This window comes from Lutra lutra, chromosome 17, assembly GCF_902655055.1.
Source record: "Lutra lutra chromosome 17, mLutLut1.2, whole genome shotgun sequence".
Lineage (NCBI taxonomy): Eukaryota > Metazoa > Chordata > Mammalia > Carnivora > Mustelidae > Lutra > Lutra lutra.
The window spans coordinates 32868087-32890450 of record NC_062294.1 but is presented as its reverse complement, the minus strand read 5'-3'; the positions used below and the strand labels follow the sequence as shown (position 1 = coordinate 32890450).

General features: G+C 48.8%; 2 protein-coding genes across 16 annotated transcripts in view; one reads left to right on the top strand and one right to left on the bottom strand.

Moving 5' to 3' along the window:
- ADCY7 (adenylate cyclase 7) overlaps positions 1–8217 on the top strand; it is a 54002-nt gene extending 45785 nt beyond the window's left edge. For 10 of the 11 annotated variants that reach the window (XM_047710024.1, XM_047710025.1, XM_047710023.1 and 7 more), the window contains 8 exons: positions 857–1047; positions 1882–1972; positions 2356–2511; positions 3053–3199; positions 4251–4355; positions 4590–4704; positions 5284–5408; positions 5577–6266. In XM_047710024.1, the coding sequence (XP_047565980.1) occupies positions 857–1047; positions 1882–1972; positions 2356–2511; positions 3053–3199; positions 4251–4355; positions 4590–4704; positions 5284–5408; positions 5577–5723 (1077 nt within the window). In that variant the 3' untranslated portion in view covers positions 5724–6266. Of the gene's footprint in view, positions 1–856; positions 1048–1881; positions 1973–2355; positions 2512–3052; positions 3200–4250; positions 4356–4589; positions 4705–5283; positions 5409–5576; positions 6267–6684 lie in introns of those variants that run through there. The other variant, XM_047710028.1, reaches the window with a different exon arrangement.
- A 1199-nt stretch (positions 8218–9416) lies between these two features.
- Positions 9417–22364, bottom strand: part of BRD7 (bromodomain containing 7) — a 36053-nt gene continuing 23105 nt past the window's right edge. Inside the window, exons 7-18 of one of the 5 annotated variants that reach the window (XM_047710032.1) lie at positions 19393–19577; positions 18284–18407; positions 17596–17671; positions 15458–15565; positions 14947–15082; positions 14373–14484; positions 12789–12845; positions 11563–11677; positions 11140–11307; positions 10244–10387; positions 9837–9901; positions 9417–9617 (exon numbers count right to left, since the gene is read on the bottom strand). In XM_047710032.1, coding sequence (XP_047565988.1) covers positions 9846–9901; positions 10244–10387; positions 11140–11307; positions 11563–11677; positions 12789–12845; positions 14373–14484; positions 14947–15082; positions 15458–15565; positions 17596–17671; positions 18284–18407; positions 19393–19577 — 1281 coding nt within the window. In that variant the 3' untranslated portion in view covers positions 9417–9617; positions 9837–9845. Of the gene's footprint in view, positions 9618–9663; positions 9902–10243; positions 10388–11139; positions 11308–11562; positions 11678–12788; positions 12846–14372; positions 14485–14946; positions 15083–15457; positions 15566–17595; positions 17672–18283; positions 18408–19392; positions 19578–22364 lie in introns of those variants that run through there. The other 4 variants (XM_047710031.1, XM_047710033.1, XM_047710034.1 and 1 more) reach the window with 4 other exon arrangements.

The following is a 22364-nucleotide window of genomic DNA, read 5'->3' as shown; positions in this document are numbered from 1 at the left end:
GAGGACCCAGGGTCTTTGGGGCTGGTGTGGCTTCATCCAAGGTGTGAGGGCAGGAGCACCTCATGCCAAGACTTGTCTCCTGACAGCTCACCTGACAGCTGGCCCGTGGACGAGGAGGGGCCTGGAGAGGTGGACTGGTGGGCCTCACGGGTGCTGGAGCCTTGGGCAGGCCGACAGCGGGAGCTGGGCCTGGGGATCCTGATGGGTGGCAGTGGAGGGCTAGGGGACTTCAGGGGGCCGTGGTGAATTTCAAGCTGGTCTCTGCTGGGCAGGGGCTAGAGAGGGGACAGGGAGAAAAGCTGAGGCACGCAGTGAGAGCGGGGGCGACATTTGGGATGTAGACCCAGAGTGGGGTTTGGTCTAAATTGGGAGGAGCATGAGCGCCAGGATAGAGAGCTTGGTCTCTCTTTTGGGGGCAGTGGGGATCCACAGCATGATCTTGAGCAGGAGTGTAACCTGGGCAGTGATGCCCTTTGGGGAGGGCAAGCTCGGTTGGGCAGAACTGGAGGTGGGAAGCTGTTGGGTGTGTACACAGCGCTGCCCTCTCCCTTGTCCCGTCTACAGGCTACTGCAGTTGCAGTTACTTCTGCTTCTCCCTTCAGTGAGTTTACCTGCCATAAGTAGAAGTGAAAATACAGTGAAAACAGTGCGATGCCCCAAAGTTCTAGATTCTGTTGTCTCCTCTTTGCTAAGAGAGGTCACTGAGGCAGGAGAGCAGTGACCCAGGTGCTCGGAAGGTCTTGGTGCTGGAAGGGGGCTCAGAGGCAGCAAGCCGGCCCTGCAGGCGCGCCCCCTCCTGGTGACCCTGGGTGCAGGCGCTGCTTCCTGGTGACGGACCCCTCCCCCCAACCCCCAGTATTTCACCTGTAGCTGCATCCTGGCCTTTGTCGCTTGCTCGGTCTTCCTGCGGATGAGCCTGGAGCTGAAGGTTGTGCTGTTGACCACGGCCTTGGTGGCCTACCTGGTGCTCTTCAACATCCACCCGTGCTGGCAGTTGGACTGCTGTGGCCTCGTGGCCAACCTCACCGAGACCAACGGTACCCTCAGGTGGGGCCTGAAGCACCCCCAGTCCCACCACCCGTCTCGAGTGTGCTCCGTGGGGTGTCCTGTCAAACCGTGCTGCATTTGCCTTTGCAGTCCCATCTGGACTGGACACCCCGGGGGGGCTGGGCTGGCAGGTGGCACCGTCTCCATTTTATAGAAGGGGACCGGATGGTCCCAGGTCTACACTCAGAGCTGAAGAGTGGGACTCATCTGCAGGTTCTCTGGGGGACTTCCCGAGTCCCACGGAGGCTTCCTGGGTCCTCCGGTGTCTATGCCATTCTGGGGGTGTGGAGTGGGGCGGGGGCTTCAGCTCTAGGCTGCTCCCCCTCCTTGAACCATGTGCCAGATCTCCACAGAATTCTGGAAAGAACAGTTTCCAGCCTGTCCCTGGACAGGTGGCTGACCCCTGTGGCATGGGAAGGGACAGTGTGTGGGTGCCTCTGGGGGCTCTCGGCCCCGGTAGGTTGAGGAGAGGGGCCTGGCTCCCGTGGAATTTGGGGACCCAGAACAAAACCTGCTCCCGGGGGTCTACTGGCGGGGCAAACTCCTTCTGCCAAACTCTAAGTCCCTGACTTGGAGGCATGCTCGGCTGTTCCCTCACCTGCCTGCAGGGCTTTTCCTTCAGACTCTGGTGTGAGCCGAGCCGTCACTACAGCACCGCCTCCCCACCTTCCAGTCAAAGCCTCTTCTCTTTCCAACCCATAGTGGCTTGTCTAGTGTCTGTGCCCGGAGGGCAGAAGTCTGTCCCCCTCTGCCTCCCTGAGCCCCGCCAGCTGGGGCATCTGAGGGGCAGCGGGAGCAGGAGTGACTCTGGCCTCTTCCCTTCGTGTCCCGCAGCTCCCCACCGTGTGTGTGGAAGGACCCGAAGGTGATGATCAATTTCTATCTGGTTCTGTTTTATGTCACCCTCCTCATGCTCTCCAGACAGGTAGGGCCCGGGAAGCCCCGGTGGCCCGTGCTCAGCGGGGAGACATGGCCGGGCAGGGGTGGCGTGGGAGACAGCGCACAGTCCCCTAGGGAAGCCCTGGTCCTCAGGGTGGTGGTCCCCAAGTTCTCACCTCCCCTTCCCTCAGGACACCAGTGACATTTGGTCGCATGGGTCACTTGTGAACCGAGCCGAGGCTGACTGGGATTCTGAGGCCACAGGGAGGTGGCCGTTGAGCTGGTGACATTTGCCGGGGACGCAGGGTTGAAGCGCTGAGGGGCTGGCTCAGCAGGCCCCGGAGCTGCTCGTGTGTCCCACCCGCAGCTCGGTGTCCTCGCGTCCCCGCTCACGACGGCCAGGACACCGACGCTGCCTGCTGTCTGCAGATTGACTACTACTGCCGCTTGGACTGTTTGTGGAAGACCAAGTTCAAGAAGGAACACGAGGAGTTTGAAACCATGGAGAATGTGAACCGCCTTCTTCTGGAGAATGTCTTGCCTGCCCACGTGGCCGCTCACTTCATTGGTGACAAGTTAAATGAGGTGTGGTGCTGGCAGGGGCTGGGTTGCCCGGGTAGGGAGAGATGGAGGGTATGGCTGCGGTCGGGGGCCCGTGGTTTTCACCCATGTTACAGGGCCGTCCGGTGGTGTGGTTTGGGCATCGGCTGCACGTCCAGGCCTTGGTGGTCTAGACGGTCCATGCGGATGAAAACGTGCATAGTTCACAGGTTCTGTGCAGCAGCATTTTACAGAAGAGGGGACAGGCCCCAGGGCTTAGGACCCAGGCCTCCTGACTGACCTTCTCCCGCCCCCTTGGCGCTCAGCGTCAGCCACAGGACCCAGGGGAGCGCAGAGGCAGAACCACCCTGAGCCTGAACTGCCCAAACCAGGGCTCAGAATCTTTTTATTTTTTAACAGCCCCCAGAGAGGAGCTCAGGCGTAAGACAGGCCAAGCGACACTTGTGTCGTGCCCCCCTCCCCTGAAAGTTTAGTGGGCCGGGCCGAGGGGCCAAGTCCCTGTGCTTGCCTGTCCCCTTCCCCGGGGCAACTGGCACAAGGGCGTCCTCTCCCCGCCCCCATTCAGGACTGGTACCATCAGTCCTACGACTGCGTGTGTGTCATGTTCGCGTCCGTGCCGGACTTCAAAGTCTTCTACACGGAGTGCGATGTCAACAAGGAGGGGCTGGAGTGTCTGCGCCTGCTGAACGAGATCATTGCCGACTTTGATGAGGTACGGCTGGCTGGAGGAGGGCAGGGTGCGGGCCGGGAGCACCCCCCAAATCAGGAGAGGGACACGTGTGTCTTTTTCCTTGTTTCCCTCCATAAGCACTTTGTCATCTCCTCTGCGCGGGGCAGCAGGCTAAGGTCAGATTTAGGTCCTTGAAGAAAGAAGCAGTCCCTTTATCTGTGGCCACGCTCTGGCAGATGACCACCCCCCGACACAGCCAGAAGGTCTGTAGTGGCCAGACACCACGTCGCAGCATCCCCGCCCTGTGCTGCGCTTCATCTCATTACGAGGAGGAGGAGGCATGAATACAGCACAGGAACATGTTTTGAGAGCGGGACCATCCACGTCACTTGTTAGGGCACGTGGCCCTGTTGTTTTCTCCGTGCCTGACTTCTCTCCACTAAACCTCGCCACAGGCGAGCTCGTGTGCGAAGGAGCACACGCTGCGCGGGGCTCGGGACCCTGCGGTGCGTGGCAGCCACTGGGGTCTGGGAGTGGATAAGGGGGTCTGTGTAGTTTGAGTCCCAGCGAAGCCATGCTGCCAACCGTTCCAGAAGAAGTCCATCAGTTTGGGATTTTTTTTTTTTTAAGAGGATTTACTTATTTTAGAGAGAGAGCACAGAAGAGGGGGGCAGGGACACAGGGAGAGGGAGAGAGAAAATCTTAGGCAGACTCTACCTCCGCACTGAGCCTGACGTGGGGTTCGATCCCAGGACGCTGAGATCATGACCTGAGCCCGAACTGAGTCAGATGCTTAACTGACTGAGCCATGAGGCGCCCCGGATCTCATTCTTAGCTGCAAACATTCGAGGTTCTGGGTAGGTGCTATCAGGCTGCACTTGCTCCTTCAGAAGGAGAGTCCGGATGCGAACAGGAGGGCCGGGGAGTAGGGAGAGAGGAGGAGAGAACCAGAAACCTCGTCCCTGCATGGACTTGGCTGTCCACTCACGGGGGGGGTGGGGGGGGGGCGAGCGGGAGAAATGTCGGCATTAGGAGCAGCGGCAGGAAGGACCCCACCCCTTCTCAGACCTCAGGGTGTCCCTTTGTCTCACAGCTGCTCCTGAAGCCCAAGTTCAGCAGCGTGGAGAAGATCAAGACCATCGGCAGCACGTACATGGCGGCTGCAGGGCTCAGCAGCCCCTCAGGGACCGAGAACCAGGTACGGGGCTGAGCTGGTGGCCTCCTGTCCCAGTCTCACGTCAGAGGGATTCAACAGGTCCCAGACCTGTCCCACCTCACCTGACATGGGGGAGGGGGTGGGGAGACACCCCTTCCTGCCCAGTCCTATGAGGAAGGGCAGAGGACCTCGGGGGTCAGCCTGGGGTCACGCAGTGGAGGCCGGAAGGCGGGGCACGGTCCCCCCGGCTCCCGCACACAGCGCCCTGTCCCGCAGGACCTGGAGCGGCAGCGCGCGCACATCGGCATCATGGTGGAGTTCAGCATCGCCCTGATGAGCAAGCTGGACGGCATCAACCGGCACTCCTTCAACTCCTTCCGCCTCCGCGTCGGTGAGGGCCCGGAGAGCCGGCTGGGCCGCGCTCGGGGTGGGAGGCTGGGGCCCGTGGCTCCCGCGCGCCCGCGCTCAGGTCTGACAGGGCACTGCACGGTGCGGCAGGAAAGGTTTGACAACTCCCTCTTGTCTTACAACGCTGGCGACGGGGCGATTACTCTTGGTTTGCATTGTTTATCAACTTACCTTTGAAAGTTTTGAGAGATAGGAAGAGAAGGGAAAACTGAGAACCCCAAAATCACCTTCCATAAGTCTTAAAACATACTGAGAACAAAGCAAGTTATTAATCTAACTACTGGGTGTTAGCTAACAGGGCTGGTGCTCAAAGCCCGTTTGTCCTGTGTTGGGAGATGAGCAGATGCTAGGAAAGTGCAAACCTCAGCCCGATCTCTCAGCGAGCAGCTGGAAGAGGGCTGCCAGGGGAGCGCCACTCCTGCCCCCCGAATGAGAGCTCCTGCCACGGGCTTGGGGAGCTCTCTCCAACCCCCATTTCAGCTGTCAGTGCTTTCTGTGGCTGCCAAGGAGAGAGCCTGAGGCTCCGCCTCTCTGACACACCAGCTGCAAATGTCCCCTTCAGGCATAAACCACGGGCCCGTGATTGCTGGAGTGATCGGGGCACGGAAGCCTCAGTATGACATCTGGGGAAACACGGTCAACGTTGCTAGCCGGATGGAGAGCACTGGAGAACTTGGCAAGATCCAGGTACAACTCACCTGGGGCCCCTATGACCACAGGGGGACCCGCGCATCGGTTAGCCCTGATGTGCTCGAGGGACACCAGACACGTGTGCAGCTCCGGGGTTGGTTCTGCCTGACCCCCAACAGCAGGTGTCCTTCTTGCTTCCCATGACGGCCGTCCTCTTCCTTTCAGGTTACTGAAGAGACGTGCGCCACCCTCCAGGGACTAGGTTACTCTTGCGAATGCCGGGGACTGATCAACGTCAAAGGCAAAGGCGAGCTGAGGACTTACTTTGTCTGTACAGACACTGCCAAGTTCCAAGGGCTGGGACTGAACTGAGGGCTTCTGGTAGGTGCAGAACATGCTGGAAGTGGATTTCCTTCCCCGAGACAAGCCAAGGGGACCCCTCATCCCCACGCCAGTCACAAAGGCATTCCCGGGGTTTGGCGGTCACTACCCAGCAGATGGCTGTGCGTGGCTCCCTCGGACTTGTGCCAGAGGGTTTCTGGGAAGGCGCGTCAGACCCCAACCCCGAGGCTACCACAGAGTCTTGCCACGCACGGGCAGCCGGGCCTCACGTGCCATCTGAGCCTGCAGCGCAGCCTCTGGACCGTGCGACTGGCTCGCTCATGCGGGTCAGCAGGTCAGTCCCCTCGGTGCTGTGGCCATCTCCCATGCGCCACACGTACCCTGCCTGGCTACGAGTGCACAAGCGGGACCTGTCTTTTCTAGGAACAGAACCCGGACAAGTCGTCCAGGATGGGCTGGGCACTCCTTGCTCCTTAGCCGATCAGCTGCAGGATTCTCCATTTCTCACGCAGGCGTTCCAGGAAATAGAGCTGAAAAGGCTGTTTTCAATCTGTGGTTTTATGTAGTAGGGAGGAAAAACCACAGTGGACACTTACTGCCTCTTGTCATCTCTAGCAGGTGTCTGTTTTAAATGGCTATAGTATTAGTGGAGGTTTTATTCTTCTTAATGACTTCCTAGATGCTAGACAAAGTCTCTCCCCCCCGGTGTGCTTTTTTAACCCTTGACATGGCACAGGGACCTCCCGTCTAGTGTTCGTTTCTGAAGTGGCCTAGCCGGGGGAGGTGTGGCCCGGAGCGCGGCTCCCGGCAGGAAGGCAAGCGGCAGTAGCCCAGGAAGTCGGGCACCACCTCCTCGCCCCTCCCCGACCTGTCCGACCTGTGTGGGCGCTCCCCAGCAGCCTTCCGCGGAATCTTAGCTTCTGTGGTGGAAAGGAGTGGAGTGTGCAGACAGGATGCGGGCCACCTGTAGCGCTTCCTTCCTTTTCTTTAGTCCTCACACCTAACTTGAAGAGCTTCAAAATGAAAAACATCTACTCCACGTAAGCGTGCAGAGGTTGGCCATGTGGGAAGCCAGCCCGCTCGGAAACGCTGGGACGGTCTTGCTCTGAACTGCAGGGATCAAGGGCAAGTGCGAAAAGCCAGGTTTGCGAGCTGAGTCTCAGAGCTTCAGCTGTTGAGAATCAGAAGTCAGCCCGAGTTGTGTATCAAGGTGAGAAGGAAGCGAACGGCCCCCTCCTTTTGCTGGATCAGCTTCGCTGCCTCCTCACCAGAGCGTGCCCGGGGTTTCTCCCCCAGCCGCACTCCACTACAGAGCAGGGATTCCCAGCTCGGGGTCCTCCGGGAACCCCCCGCCATTCTGGGAAATCTTGCACATGGGAGACTTCAAAAGTGGACGCAGGGCTGCAGCCAAGGGCAGGGAGGACTGCAGCTGACCCCGCGGCCTGCTCGGACCCTGGTTGCGGGCTTGTCAGCCTCAGAAGGGGCTTACCCGGTCTGCCAGAGGGGCCGGGTGCGCCAGCACCGCGAGGCCTGCGTGTCACTAGAAGAGAGATGAACGAGGTACAAGAACTTGCCGTCCAAAGGGATTTTATGGCAAAAATGCTGTTAAAGGGAATAACCTCATTTAAAGACTGCTTTTCTGCACCAACTTTTCATATAAAGGAATGGTTTCCGGTGAGTACTGCACTGTGACCCCTACACTTAATTGGCAGCGACCAGGGCCGCGCAGCAGGGCTCCCCTGAAGAGTTCAGGAAGGTTCTGTCACAGATACAATATGGATGCATGTAGGTGTGCTGGGGCTGAGGCGGGCCTACTTCTACTCTGGCAATATTTGAGTTACTTTTATCCTTCAACAACAGAAATCCAGTCCTGTCTTTTATTTCCAATTCAAGCACGGTGCTCCAATAAGCACATTTTGGAAGTTCTGAGTTTCTGATGTGCCGACCACCATGTGGGACGGACCCTAAAAGGCACCTGCTGTCACTTTTGTTCAGTGTGTTTTCCAGGGGCTGGGCCCTTTCCTCACAGGTGTCATTCTGTTTTACGATAGGACAAGTACCTTTTCCAACACTGACCTTTCCTAGGGGCCATGGGGCAGTGTGAAGGTGGCCTCCCCGACTCCAGTGAAAGTCACACCTGAAGTCTTCATTAAGAAAATTTCCTAACAGAAGATCACTGAGCACTGCATACATGGTGTATATAATAGATCATGTCCAAAACCAGGTTTTGAGAAGGTACATATGAATAACTAGGAATTATTCTGTATACTGACTATTTATAGATCTGTAACATTTGTTTCAAAATGTTATACTTCATTTTTATAAAGTACCAGCGTTTCTACTCTGTTTAGCCTTTCATATATTAAATCAGCAATTTGGAAAAACAATGTCCTAAAGTGTTTTGAATTTCAGTGTTTTCTTGGTCTGCTTGAGAAGATTACTGCCTGAATAATAACTGAAAGATTAAAATTAAGCTCTAAAAAAGACTTGATAAAATACATAACAATTTTGAAGTTCTTTGGGCATATGGTTTTCAGTAGATTTTTTTTTTTTTTTTAAAGATTTTATTTATTTATTTGAGAGAGAAATCACAAGTAGGCAGAGAGGCAGGCAGAGAGAGAGGAGGAAGCAGGCTCCCTGCTGAGCAGGAAGCCCGATGTGGGGCTTGAACCCAGGACCTGGGATCATGACCTGAGCCGAAGGCAGCGGCTTAACCCACTGAGCCACCCAGGCGCCCCGGTTTTCAGTAGATTTTTAAGACTGGGTGTGTTGGAGAATCAGTTTCCCTTCACCCCACTTATTCTTGCTAAATGTTCATTTTCAAAGTCAGGAAAATAAAAAAAAAAAACGGCTTCCATCCAGGGGCAGGGGAGTCTTATAGGGGCTCCGTACAGCCCAAGTCGGGTTCCCTGAAGCAGGCTGCCGTGTGGTGCCTGGTTAGGGAAGAGGGCCACATGTCTCCCGGTCTCCCACTCCGTTATCTGCTCAAGCAGCCGACCTTTGTATTTTAAGATAAAAGTAGAGGACTCTCAGTTCAAGGGACATGCTGAGGCACAGGTGGCCCGGGAGACACAGTAAACAGAAATGTAAACTTTGCTTTAAGTTCTGTGATTTCCTTTCTTATTTAGCTTCTTTTACTGTGGTTCTAAGTGACCCTCTCAAAAATGGAAAAACTAAACCAAACAGTACCACTGGACAGGTTAGTGCTATGAAGCTTCTGGTGTGATTTCTGGGGGGCTGGGGACAGGAAGAGTGGCATAGGGGAGGTACCTCATCACCTCATCCTTCTACAGGAGGACAGCATTCCCATCAGTTATGCCGGGGACACGCACTTAAAATAATCTTAGAATCTACTAGTATTTGTTTTCACAGTGTAATGATGGAAAATCTCACTGGATAGGGATTTTAAAGAAGCATCTGAGCTCTGGTCCTGTCTGTATGCCCCAAGGAAAGCGGCACTGTCACTATTCTGACCCAACTGTGCCCAGGCCCACTCGGGATGGCAACAGGTCTGAGTCCATCCTATTCCTTTCTCATGAGGCCCTTCTTCGGATAAATCATCTAGGTGAAATCTGGTAAGTCAGGAACTATTTGGTTGTAATTTCTTTAATGAGTTTTGACAAATGCGGAAAAATGAGGGAGTTGTTATTTGGGGGGGCTTGCTGCCTTTTTTTGGGGAAGATTTTATTTATTTGACAGATCACAAGTAGGCAGAAAGAGAGTGGGAAGCAGGCTCCCTACTGAGCAGACAGCCCGATGCGGGGCTCGATCCCAGGAGCCTGGGATCATGACCTGAGCCAAAGGCAGAGGCTTTAACCCACTGAGCCACCCAGTGCCCCGGACTTGCTGCTTTTAACGAAGGGTCCCGAAAAGGCTGTTTTATTTCTTAAGTGTTTCTCTATCACTTCCCCCTCAGACCCAGCCCTGGGGAAAGGTCAAGGGGCAACTCAGCTGACAGCACCAACAGGGCTCATAGTCCCAGGCTCAGCTTTATTACCTAATACAAGTCCAATCTCTGGAACATTAAAATTAATTGTTCCAAAGTTTAATTAAAAACACAATTTACAAATATTTAATATCTTCTGAAAAGCATTTCCAAGTTAAGAATGAAAAAAAATATGTACATAATATATAATGAAATACCAGTGAACTTCAAATCCCATCAGGTCCACACTCGGCAACACCAGTCCTTTTCAGTTCTTCAAAATCTGAAAGGAAAAGTTACAGCCTCATTCAGCGTTTTTCCCCTTTTAATTAAACGGTAAAGGTATCATCCAGAGGAGTTAAGTGCTGACAGCTCTCCTTTACCTCGTCCAAGGTTAAAGACTAGATGTACTACTAGCGTATCATTGTAGGGTTGGTTTTTTTTTTTTTTTTTGCAAATGTGTCAAATCTTTGTTTCCCTTACATCTTGTCTAAAGAATTAATAAAAACATTTTATACAATGTCAACACGCAGAGATAATTTTTCCAGTGTTCCTCGAGGGGAGAGGACTGATGTTCCTTTACTCACAACAGCCCTCCGTCCTCCCAAAAACAAAGGGCACGTACCTTCTGTTAAATCTACAAAGTTGTTTTCCACGATGGGGGAGGGGATGGAAATCCCCATTGCTTTTCGAACTCCGTACGTGCTAACGATGTCGCCTGGAGTGACTTGCTGTGCAAGTTCTTTCAGATTGTTGGTCACCTGTTCAGCTAGGGAAAAGAAAAGAGAAACAGTTCTAGGTGTTAAAACATGGTTCCTTTACATAATGAACAAAAAACAAAAGAGCAATGCGAAGCCGACCCTGGAACCGCAGGGGCTGGAGGTGAGCCGGTCCACGGATACAAAGAATCTTTTTTTTTTTTTTTTTGACAAGCACAGGACTGTAAACCTATTCTCTTCGTTATTATTTTAACATTTTCTTTTCTTTACTGTACTGTAAGAAACAGTATGTAATACATTCGACATACTAAATATGTTAGTTGACTGTTTGTAGGTAAGGCTTCCAGTCAGCAGAAGGCTGTTCAAGTTTGGGGGGAGTCAAAAATTACACATGGGGGTGCCTGGGTGGCTCAGTGGGTTAAGCCGCTGCCTTCGGCTCAGGTCATGATCTCGGGGTCCTGGGATTGAGTCCCGCATCGGGCTCTCTGCTAAGTGGGGAGCCTGCTTCCCCCTCTCTCTCTGCCTGCCTCTCTGCCTACGTGTGATCTCTCTCTCTCTGTCAAATAAGTAAATAAAATCTCTTTTAAAAAAAAAAAATTACACATGGATTTTCAACCCGTGGGACGGGGGAGGAAGGAGGTCAGCTGGCACCCCTAACCCCTGCGTTGTTCAAGGGCCAACTATGTAAATGCAATAAAGAAACCATCCGTGGTTCACTTCAGTGCTGCTGACAGTGGTGTCACTTCTCAGAAGGTTTTCCCTTTAAGGATCCCATTCTCCTTTTACCAGAGGTGTAACATACCGAGATGCATTTCCCTGTACGATGGACCTAGGAGACAGATCATGTTGGGAGGGGGTCTGGTGCTCAGACGCTCGTTCTGGGCTTCCTGGAGCTCTCGGAGCAATCTGGTGGTCTCATCAAGTTTCCTCTGGAACATTTCAGCTTCTGTGTGGTGCGAAGAGTAACAAACTAAAGAAAACATGGACCCACCTGTGTTTGACCTTGGGCGGTTAAGTGTGTCCTATGCGCTGGGGTTTTGCTACTTATTGGCTAGTTTTCTCTCCTCAAAGGAGTAATCCCCCTTAAAAGAAATCAACACTAGAGACATGCTTTACTCTTCACGGAGGCATGGCCAGTCAAGATCTTCCTGTGGTTAGTGGCAGTGTCAATCTGAAGTAATGTGACACTAAATCGTGACTGCCCAGGTCATGAAGGGACACTCACCCTCAGAGTCAAAAACTTCAACAGGAGCACCAAAATTTGTTACTGCTTTCAGTGCTGTGAGCCGGTCCCGACTGCTGGAGTCTAAATGCCCCGCTGGCTCTATTTCTGTAATCTGCTTTAAAAAAGGAAAAAAAAAAAAAAGTTATTACCTGGGCTTGTTAAGCCCCAGCAGTGCTAGAATGAGACCTCTGTAAGATGGTTTGTGTTTCCAGGCCACGTTATCCACCTATTCACTTTGGAGTTACAATTCTGATACCTACAAAACCATCCCAGAATACTTGTAGAGTGCCATTCCCCAATCTGGGCCGAACACTATCCACAAAGGAGTACTTCCCGAAAATGAAATGACGTGTCCTACACAACACCCATTGTTTGTTCCACCCGGCAGCCTCTCTAAAGATGGAAGGAACAAGGGCCTTGGTCCTGTCTATGCCACTGGAGCTGGAGTTCCTGGTGGACTGGGACGATGCCTCGGAAACCGAGGCTCACAGGCAGTGTTTTGGCCCCAGTGTATATGCTTGCTCTCCTGCGGCAGAGCCTGAGCCTGAGGTGGTGGACTTGGCTTCTACTATACTTGCCTCTACTGTGTTCTCTTTAGTCCCCTCCCTTGTGTTGCCACGCTCGTCAGAGTTTTACTCAGACAAGCCCCAGAGCCCTTCACAAGTCTCCTCCTCCAAACCCTCTCCCCCTCCACATTTCCTCAGAGCCTCCCGTCTTCTGGGGCAAAATCTCAGCTTCTCCATCGTCAGGGCCTCCCCTGTGCAGGCCTCCGCACCTCCCCTCCTCTGCTCATAAATCATGCTCACATGCCAACTGTGCTCTCTGCACATGGGCCTTGTCCCCTTGTGTCTGCTTCTGTCACTACACCTGCAGTTTCGGCCCACTTCCCACTGCCTGCTGGGAGAATGTCTTCATCTTTCTAGGCCCAGCGGGCCCAGTATGCTCTCTGGGAGGACCTCCTCGGCTATGCAGAGCAGCGGGTGTCTGCAATCTGCGTTCTTATAGCGCGTACATTTATGCAGTGTGGTGGGCGGGGCCGGCCCTGGCTCACAGGCCCGTGTGCTGCACCAGCCGCTGCCCGCTCCCCACTCTCCCCAGCGGAGAGAGTGCTGTTATTTATGAAGATACGCAACAAATAATGTTCTTTTAAAATAAAGCTTTATCATTTGGGCCTTTTGGCTTAACCTCCCATTAAATATTTTTTACGAAGAATGAAATACAATCACCTCCATTTCTTTTTCAGAGTCAAGGCTCCCAGTCTGGCTGTCATCTTCAGGTGATGACTAGAAGTTTAAAGACAAACAACGTTTTATTCAAAGATATATTAAAGAGGTAAATATCAAGGAACATAAAAAAAAATGTTAAGAGTTTCAAGATAAGGAATAAGAATATGGATTACTGGAATTTAATTTTTGAAATAAAAAAAACAAGTCAGATACAGCAAGTGGGCATTTTGAGAGTACTTGTGTCAAGAGTACCTATTACTGGTACTTCAAGATTGATCTTTCTGTGCCTGAGCAAAAAAGCTATGAACATATATGAAGGTATCTGGTAAATAGCACAGAAGTACCTAATAAATGGGAGTCGGTTTTCAACAACAGGTGAGTCTAGCACAAGCAGAAAATAGAGGCATTCTAGGGACTATTTTGCAATAAGAGAGCAACATTCTCGGATAAGAGAGGATTACTATAAAATATTCAAATGCTATGGAGAACGTGAAAGCTGCCTATAATCCTACCTGTCAGAAATCACACACACAAACAACAGACAAATGCATCATGCATGAAAATCAATAATGATGCGATCTTTTTGAAAGGCTATATTATGATTTTTTTAACCAATTCCCAATTTTTAAAAATTATAAATGATGTATCCTTATATATAACTTTTTAAAATTTTCTAAGACACAGCCTGCAAAGATATGCTGGATCAACAGAGAAACTTTAGATCTGAAATCTACTGCCCTACCCAACCAAAGGAAAGCTTTCAATTGTAGCTGAAGACTATTAATTCAGATTCATGGAAGGGTTACAGATGTGAAGTGGCATTTTTTTTAGGTCACGTGAGGAAAGCCGTTCCTGCATGAAGACCGTACGGCAATTCTCACTGAACCTGAGGTGCTGACCCAGCACCGCCGAGTCACCCAGAGCCCAGCAGCCTCGTGGGGGCAGAGGACAAGCCAACAGCAGCCACAGCCCTCAGGAAGAGGACCCCCGGAGACACACACAGGGTTCTTCTACCTACGGTGACAAGGACATTGTAGAGCTTGACTCTCCTCTACTTATCAGGAGGGACATTTTCTGGTTCTAATCTTTGAGCTGAGGGTGTGATTATTCCAGATGATGAACTATGGCCAACTAAACTGGAGACAGTTTACAGGTGTTAACGGCAGAGAGCAAAGAGGAAACTTCTTACTTTTTTCCTTGTGACCCCACCGCTGTGCTGTTACTGAATAATAAAGGAAAGGACATTATCATTTTAGTCAACTCAGTTTCAAGCCAGTGAGCAACACTTTCCTTTTTTGTTAGGGTACAGAGCACGAGCTGAATTCTGAGTTGTTAACTCCATTCTGATTCCTACATTCCCAAGATCGGGAGATAATGACGGTCTTCTGGCCCTCACAGACCCTGGTAGCTGACTTACCATTTCCGTTCATTGTCCTCCACCCGAGGTCCCCACCCAGGCCGGCCTGGCTTTTCAGGGGAATGCAGCTCAGCTGTCACCCTGGTGACTCCCACGGTTTCATAACACTGAGTGACTAATGCTCAGAGCCAACAATAAATTACCCATTTCTTGAGCAGCCTTCTTACCATCTCCAACTCTTGCAGGGTTCTAGAATGGCCTCCTTTCGTTAAAACATCCAGTAAACTGTCCGCCATCACGTAAGGATAATCCTGGCATGTGGCCAAAAACTCATGGATGCTGAAACAGAGAGAGCTGGAATGTCACTTCCATATAAATCGTCCATTGGCTGAATCTTTCTATCCCAGTCAACTGTTTCCATCAGACACGCCTCACTTTATGTGCCAGGTGTGAGAATCTCCGTTTAGGTCTGTCACCCTATTTACAGATTTACCAGTGACACCTTTATCACCTCGAGCGAACTAAAGAGCATCAAGAACACAGTGAAATGAAATGCTCCTGGGGCAACCTTCAGACAGAAACAAGACTCTCTGAGGCGGAGGCTCCAGGGCTCCGTCCTGGACTTGCTCTTGCCCTTCGCTTCCTCCCTGAGGTGACCTTATTCCCCCCGCAGGACTTACATGTGTCCCAGGAGTCCCCGGGTTACCCATCGGGTTCGGACCACGCCCCCTGGATATTCACAGGTCTGTCAGTGTTTCAGGAGAACGTGGCATTCAGGACACCGGCGAACCGGTCACTCACCTGAAATCACTGGGAAGGTCAGAGTCTTCCCCATAGGCTGAATAGATCAGATCCGAATCGTCCTTGCTAATATTTGCAAATGTGGAGTCATAATGTGGAGCGTAAGAGCTGTAGGGCCCGTAATTCAAGTAGAACACTGTCGACAGAAATCCAATACTGCAGTACTATTCTTTTACTTGTGTGTCAATCTAATTTTTGTTTTACTAAAGGTCATTCCCTTCTAATTTTACTACTTCACTGACAGGTATAAAAAATCCAAGGTAAGTATTTCCCCCTCCCAGATCCCTGGGGAGTCATAACTCAAGTGACTTTTTCCCCACAAAGGGGAGACAGAAGAAAGCAAGCATAAAACTCACTTTGAATACTAATAGCTGATTTTACAGCTTCTTCCAGAGTTAATAAAACAGCTGATTCATGTTGCAAAAATACCACCAAGAGAATTAAAGAAATGGTAATTATGCTTTTTCCCTCCCCTAACTGCTTGGGTGAGAAGAGAAACACGAAGGCTTACCTGGAGTGACTTTGTTCCTTTTGTCTTCCTTGAACCCCTGCAAAGTATTCACTCCAGATTGAAGCCTTCCAGTTGTCATTCCCAGTCTCACGGGGCAGTAGCCTGGTTCTGAAACGGAAAAGCAGTGTGGGAGGTGCACACGGTCAGGAGCCGAGGGGGGCTCCGCGGGCTGTGTGCACGCACACTGCTTCATGCGGTCTCTGTGACTCTGTCCAGGAGCCTGGGTGGCCCTTCCTACACCCAACAGTTACCTACAGAAATCTCGGCAAGGAAGAAGCGTAGCCAGCACCTGCAGCCGATCCTTTTCATCATACTCTACTGTTTTCTTGCAATTCTTTATAATCATGTTGCATTTCACTTAAAAAAATAATTAAGGATTTAAAGGTTGAAACTTAACTTTGATGGAAGTAAACCAGTAGAAAAGGTTAGTAAAAGACTAAGGAAAAAATACCTGATTAAAGACAAGAACTCATGATATATTCAGGAAAAACTAGTACCTATGAGGCAGGCTACTTCCCCCGCCACTGTCCAGAATACAGGCTGTGGCCACAGGTGACCACGGTGACAGAATGAAAGCGCCTGGGAGAGATGTGGCACACCTAAATTGGGTCTGCTCTCCCTTGAAGCAAGCAGTCTGCAAGGGAAGATGAACCTGAGAAGTGAACAGGGGCAAAGCTCCCACCGCACAGCAGGACATGGGCCCTTTGGGGGCTGCTGCCATGTGCAGAGCTCAGCCTGGGCCACAGAGACACTGCCTCCAGGAACGGAAAGGCAAGACAGCAGAGCAAGGGCAGACAGACCGTGGGACAAGAGAAGGGGCAGATCTTAAGATGTCACCTAAATCGTTAGCTGCATCTCCTTACCACCAAATCTTTACCACGACTATACCACAAAGAGCAGTGTTCTCAGTCTGGCAGCATTTCCGTTGATCCAAGACCACAGACACTTCTACTACGCAAAGTTCGCATAAAAAGCAAAAAGTGAGTTTTTTTTTTCCTCTTACCCTGGACAACACCAGTTCCTCTTCTAAGCCAAGGAACCCTGCCAGTGTTTCAAGAGTGGACTGCGATGCTCGAAGACATCAGTGGGCTCCCTGTGCACTCCTCAAATGCATCCAGAGATGCGTCAAGGTCTCTTACACTCACCCCTCACCCTTGTGTTTTGGGGACCAATCTAAACATCACCTCGCTAAGGAATAAAGAAGCCTTCTCTGGCCCCGACACCAGGGCTGCTTCTGCTGCGTGCTGTCACAGCTGCCCTCCTCACGGCGGACGGGATGCGGCTCCTCACACGATGATTCACTTTCGTTCCTCCACTCGCCACCCCAGACGAAAGGGGAAGGGACTCCTCTCTCCTGTTCTGCTCCCTACCTTACACCCTGCTCCACCTCCAGCTCCCAGGCTGTGCCTGCAGCACAATGGTAAGTACTGGAGACTGTTCACTGAAGTGTCATCACTCGTTTCTGTGTGGCTGGTGATCTCTCTCATGATGGCAGCATGAAATGGGTGTTTATAAAGTAACATTCTCAGGTTTGCTTATCCTGACATACGCTCCTCCCCCTCAGATGAATGACGAAAAGTTCTTCTTACGTCACATCTCAAACTATTCCCTATACTATCGCCATTAAAATACCACCTGAGAAAATAAAAATATGACTGGGGTTCTAAAGCCATGCTTCCCGACCTTTACCAACTTGCGACCAGCCACAGCGAAACACGGCATTAGCAGACCTGTTCTCCCGTGACTAGTATGGAACTACAGGGCATGCATGTGTGTTCTAGTCACTAAAATTTAAAAAGCCAGTCAGATTTATGATGTTATGATAAGGGAGTTTTGAGATACCTCCCGAAATACTGAGTGTACATACCATGGTGTCTTAGAGCCAGAGCTAGAAATTATGTCATTTTCCGGCTTTATTGGTGGGTCTGCTATTCCAGGGACTTTGTATTCTAGAGAACCCTGGACCTATATAGCACCTGCTTGAAGAGGAGGTAGATTCGGGCTAGCTATCAGCCAAAATGCATGGTGTCTGGCCAAGTTCTCTGGGGGAGCTGCCACAGACGGACTGCTCGGTGTCACCCAGACTGCTGCTTGTTGCCAAGCAGCAAGTTCATGCACGTTATGACCTGTGGACTTACCTCCTACAATGGGATCCACAGGATGGAGAAGCCCCAGTGTTGTTGTTCCATCTGGTTTTCTCCTTTCAAACTCACACTGCAATGACCCGAAGTATTCAAATGTCATAAACCATTCTATATATACCGCATTCGTATGCAAGTACATGTGCGTATACATATCTCATACTAGAGAGCCTTAAACTTAATCAAACTAGTATTAAGAGTTATTACTGTTATACTTAGATACTGACTTTCCCACTTGGCTCCATACACACAAGGGCTAATGCACAGCAGAAATGAAGGTTAGGGAGAACTCAGGATGGTAAAGAGCTGTGTGGGGGGGGCCTTTAGGTCCCTCTGTTCTGCCTACTCTATTAAAGGAGGAGGATACTGGAGACCAGGGGAGGGGAGTGACTGCTGAAAGTCACATATTAATCCACTTCGTTTTAAACCAATGTGCTAAACAATGATTTCAAGAGGCCAGAGTATAAATGTTCATTTTCCAAGTTTAGAACACATTAACCGCACTAAAATCCAGTAACAGAGGAAAAGATTCATCATGTACTTTACAAATAAATTATTAAAACGGACTTCTCTGCGTGTTGTACTGAACTGCTCTACGGCAGGTATGGGTTGAAAGTGCACAAGCAATCTGACTGCACGCCCCACACAGTAGGTGGTGAGAAGAAGACAGACAAAGCCCAGTCACCTGGCTGTTAACAAGCCGCCTGGTCAGCTTCCCTCCAGATTCCTTAACGATGCGATCTATCTGCTCCTGCTCTCTTTCTATAGTATTGCTCTTACATTTATCTTCAAGTGTATCTTTGTCTTTCCTGTAAACACACATTAATACTAAGTAAAAAAAAAAAAAAAAAAGATAAGATGAAAACATTAAGATCAGTTCCAAACGGGAGCACAACTCAATCGGAGCCATTGGCACTACGGTGGCCCATTAAAGCTCTGTTGCTCCGGCGGCCCGGGAGCACCTGTGACACCCGCGCAGCGAGGCCGACCTGACGCTCGGCTCAGTTCTCTCCTGTGTGTGTCCGGCGCTATGTCTTGGGCGTTTTTCTCAATGCAGTCACACAAATGGATTCTACCTCAAAAGGGACACATCATTTTCTTTTTAAAGTCCAGTTTCTAAGTTTAAAATGAGATACATTTTAAATTATACAAATCTTAGAAACAGAATAAGAGTACATCACAATTTTACTTTCTTTGCCTTACGCCGACAGAAATCCCAGCCTGCTCACTAGAACCCTCTTCCGGAGTGGACAGTGAGGTGTGGGGCCTCAGGGCTGCTGGTCAGTCAGTGGTGGGAGCAGGTGGACACAAGCGCGCCCGGCCACGGCCGGGGCTGCCTGGGGGGACCAGTGCTGAGTTACCGCTCCTACCAGGTGCCGTCTGGTGGAGGCCACACACACACCTCAGCAACGGCCCATCCGTTCAGGAAGCAGCTTCGACTATGCGCAGGCTGAATTTATGGTCTCAGACCCTTTATGGAATGAGGTAACAAATGCAGATGTTTTTCTTCAACAGAGAGTTCTATTTCAATAAATTCACAAAGTCCCTAAAGATAATTTACTGGTTTTAAAACTACCTTCATAAGAATACACAGTCAGAACTGTTTTCTAAGCTATGTTTAAACAATTCCATATAGTGCTTTGTATGAGAAGATGGGAATTATCACCAAAATGGACTTTCATGCCAAAAACCAACCATGACTTGGTCTTCCCAAGGCAGGCACTGAAACAGTATTTTCCCCCCTTAATGGTCTGAAAAAGATAGCTTAACTTAAATATTCCAAAGATTCTTTACTTTTTGTTTTCCTTATTGGGACTCTTGAAGGCTTGTGCTTCAGTATCTCCAGAGTCTTCCCTTTCTCTCGGCCAGCAGCCGCTGTCCTCCCCACTCTGCGAGGTGTCTGTTCTATCTTTCTGCTTTCGACTTTTCTGCAAGTCTGCCATGAATTCTATGCTCTGCTTCAGGCTCTGAATTCTCTCCTAAAAATATTCAAGAATATTCTCATTGCATATTTGTCATTAATTTTTAAAGTGATGCATTTCTTTCTCACAATGTGAGTTTGCACTTACTCTGTCATTAACTAGGGAAGAAAAGCAATTAAACGTAATTATACCAAGAGAGTATGTTTGGGAACCAGGACAATACTGTCTATTCCTTCAATCCAGATAATTTAATTTCCAACGTAAGAGAATGCTTTTTAACTTGACTACATCATCAAAACGTTTGTAGAAAAGAAAGCATGAATAAGTACTAAGTATTCTTTGCAGTACTAACTTCAAAAAGGAGAACTTAGTTTAACATTATGTTTAAATTTTATATATAACAGAATGGCTTTTTTTTTGGAATTTAAGAGTTACCAGGTATTTCAAAAGCTAGAGGATGTGAACACGTGAGTACCCTTATACTCCAGTATCCTAGGATCACCCGAGGCCGCTGGCATTTGTGTGTGAAAACATGCTTCCAGGAGAATAAAAGGTTGCTAGCATAGTTTCTTTCCCAGAAAGCATAATGTTCTTCTTACCAAAGTAGTCTTGTTTCTATTTAGTGAAACATGTACTTAATTTTCCACTGCATTGGTATGCTGTGAAATTTTCTTTGTGGCTGAGGGCTTGAGGTTTCTGGAGGCACATTTGTTTCTAGCAACTATTCTGCCTTTTAACTCTGAGCACTGTCCCTGGATAAAATACGGGCTGCATGGCAACGCCAAGGAAGACTTTTGCAGAATAACAGAAACTGAAAACTGGAAAGGACCAGAGGTCATTCAAATAAGAACAACATAGCCCAGAAATGCTAAATACCTCACCTAGGGTCACAGAACCAGTAATGAAGGCCAGGCCTCTGGGGTCTCATGAGGGGCCCTGTCTCATCACACTGCTGAATTAGCAGTGCAGACTGTGATAGCATCCAGAATGAGGAGCTGCTGTTTTTACTGAACTTTTATTTTAAGGTAATCTTAAAACTATCCAAGTAATATATTTCATTGTAGACAAAGATTTGGGTAGAGGAGAAAATATAAACTTTGTTAATTTATCATTAAGCCACTATTTCTCTAAGCATTACACATACTAGCAAATTAGAATTATACTGTATATTTGGTAACATGCATTTTTTTCATTAATGAATTATAATAATTTTCCCTCCGCATCATTAAATACTCTTTAAAGACTTTTTAACAAGTGTATCGTATTTTATCCTGTGTACCATGGTCTAATTAACATTCCACTATTGGACATTTAAATTATTTCCAAGTTCCCACTATTACAAATAGTTCTCATGAACATCACTGTAAATAAATCTCTCCAAGAATATCTCTTTAGGATGAATTCCCAAAAGTGATACTGGATGTTAACTATATTAAAAAAAAATCCTAGAAGTGAAAACACTAGGTCATCAGGTTTTGATATTTACTGCCAAACTACTCTCCAGAGAAGTTTTATCAACGCATATATCAATGTTTTAAAGTTTCTCTGAATCCTTATCAAACTGAATAGTATTTAAAAGAATGTGCCAATTTGATTTTTAAAAACATGTCTTATTTTAATATACACCTAAAAAATATTAGTGAGTAAGATAATCTCTGGAACTTTTTGTGTTTTCCCTTGTGCATGTCACGTAGGTAATTCCTTACCCAGCTCTATCTCGAGGACCTAAATCAGAGACTGGTACACTGCTAGTACCCAATAAATGGTGTTAAATGAATGGGCTTAGGTCACGAAGTTCTCAGTTATCTTTTTATTTCCACTTTAGAATTTTATAAAGCAGAACCTACATTAAGAACATTTTGGAATTTTAAAAAATATCACACACACAAAATTAAGAGAATTCGAGAAATCTTCTAAATTTCAACATAAATCATTGGAAAAAGCTGAGTTTGATTTTACTTTGAAAGTCTTTTTTTTTTTTAAATAATTAAGATTGTCTCTGAATCAGCATACTATTTATTTTCCTCAATTTTACAACATCAAATGACTGAAAGGGCTTGACTCTTTGTGACAGCTAACACTCGCGTGCTTATACATGCATCCTGCATGGCCGCCTGGCTCCACGAGGTAAGGACTACTGAGGCCGAGCAAGGTCACTCAGCATCTCGAGTGCACAGCCAGGACATGAACTTTGATTCTAAAGCTACTGTGCTACAAAGAGTCGTCTGCATTATTCTTTGTAGTATAATGCAGGATTCTAGTATTTATCTAGGTGAGCAAAAAAGTTATTCGACTATGTCCACTCTTCATAAAAATGTCTACTAATAGTCGCTACTTGTGTGTAAATGAAAAAAATGATAAATGACTGCTCTATAATCTTTACACTGAACATTCAAAACCAGTGATCTTTTAAAAAGACACCATTCATGGGAAGGGTGTGCTGGCCTCCCTTGGGAGTACCGCTATTAGAAGAGTTAACTCAGAAGATCTAAATTTAAACATTTAAAAATCACTGTTGTAAGGATCCCTCCCATTTAGGGTGGAGAGAACAGTCAACAGGAAGCTATAACACAGGATGGGTAGGGCTCCTCAACAGGAAGAGATCTGAAAAAAAGGAAGACAACAGAGAGAGAAAAGGGAAAGTGGAGAAGAAAGTTTATTTTCTGTGCTTCCAGCCATCCCACCCCCAATAAAATTCAAGAGATACCGGAATCTTTTGCATGTCATATTAACTATATTATGTGAAGAAAAGAAAATAATGGTAAATCAAAGTTGATAAATTTACTTGGGTTACTGCAAATTCAACTTCTCTACAAAAATTGAATGTGCACATTTTGGAGTGAC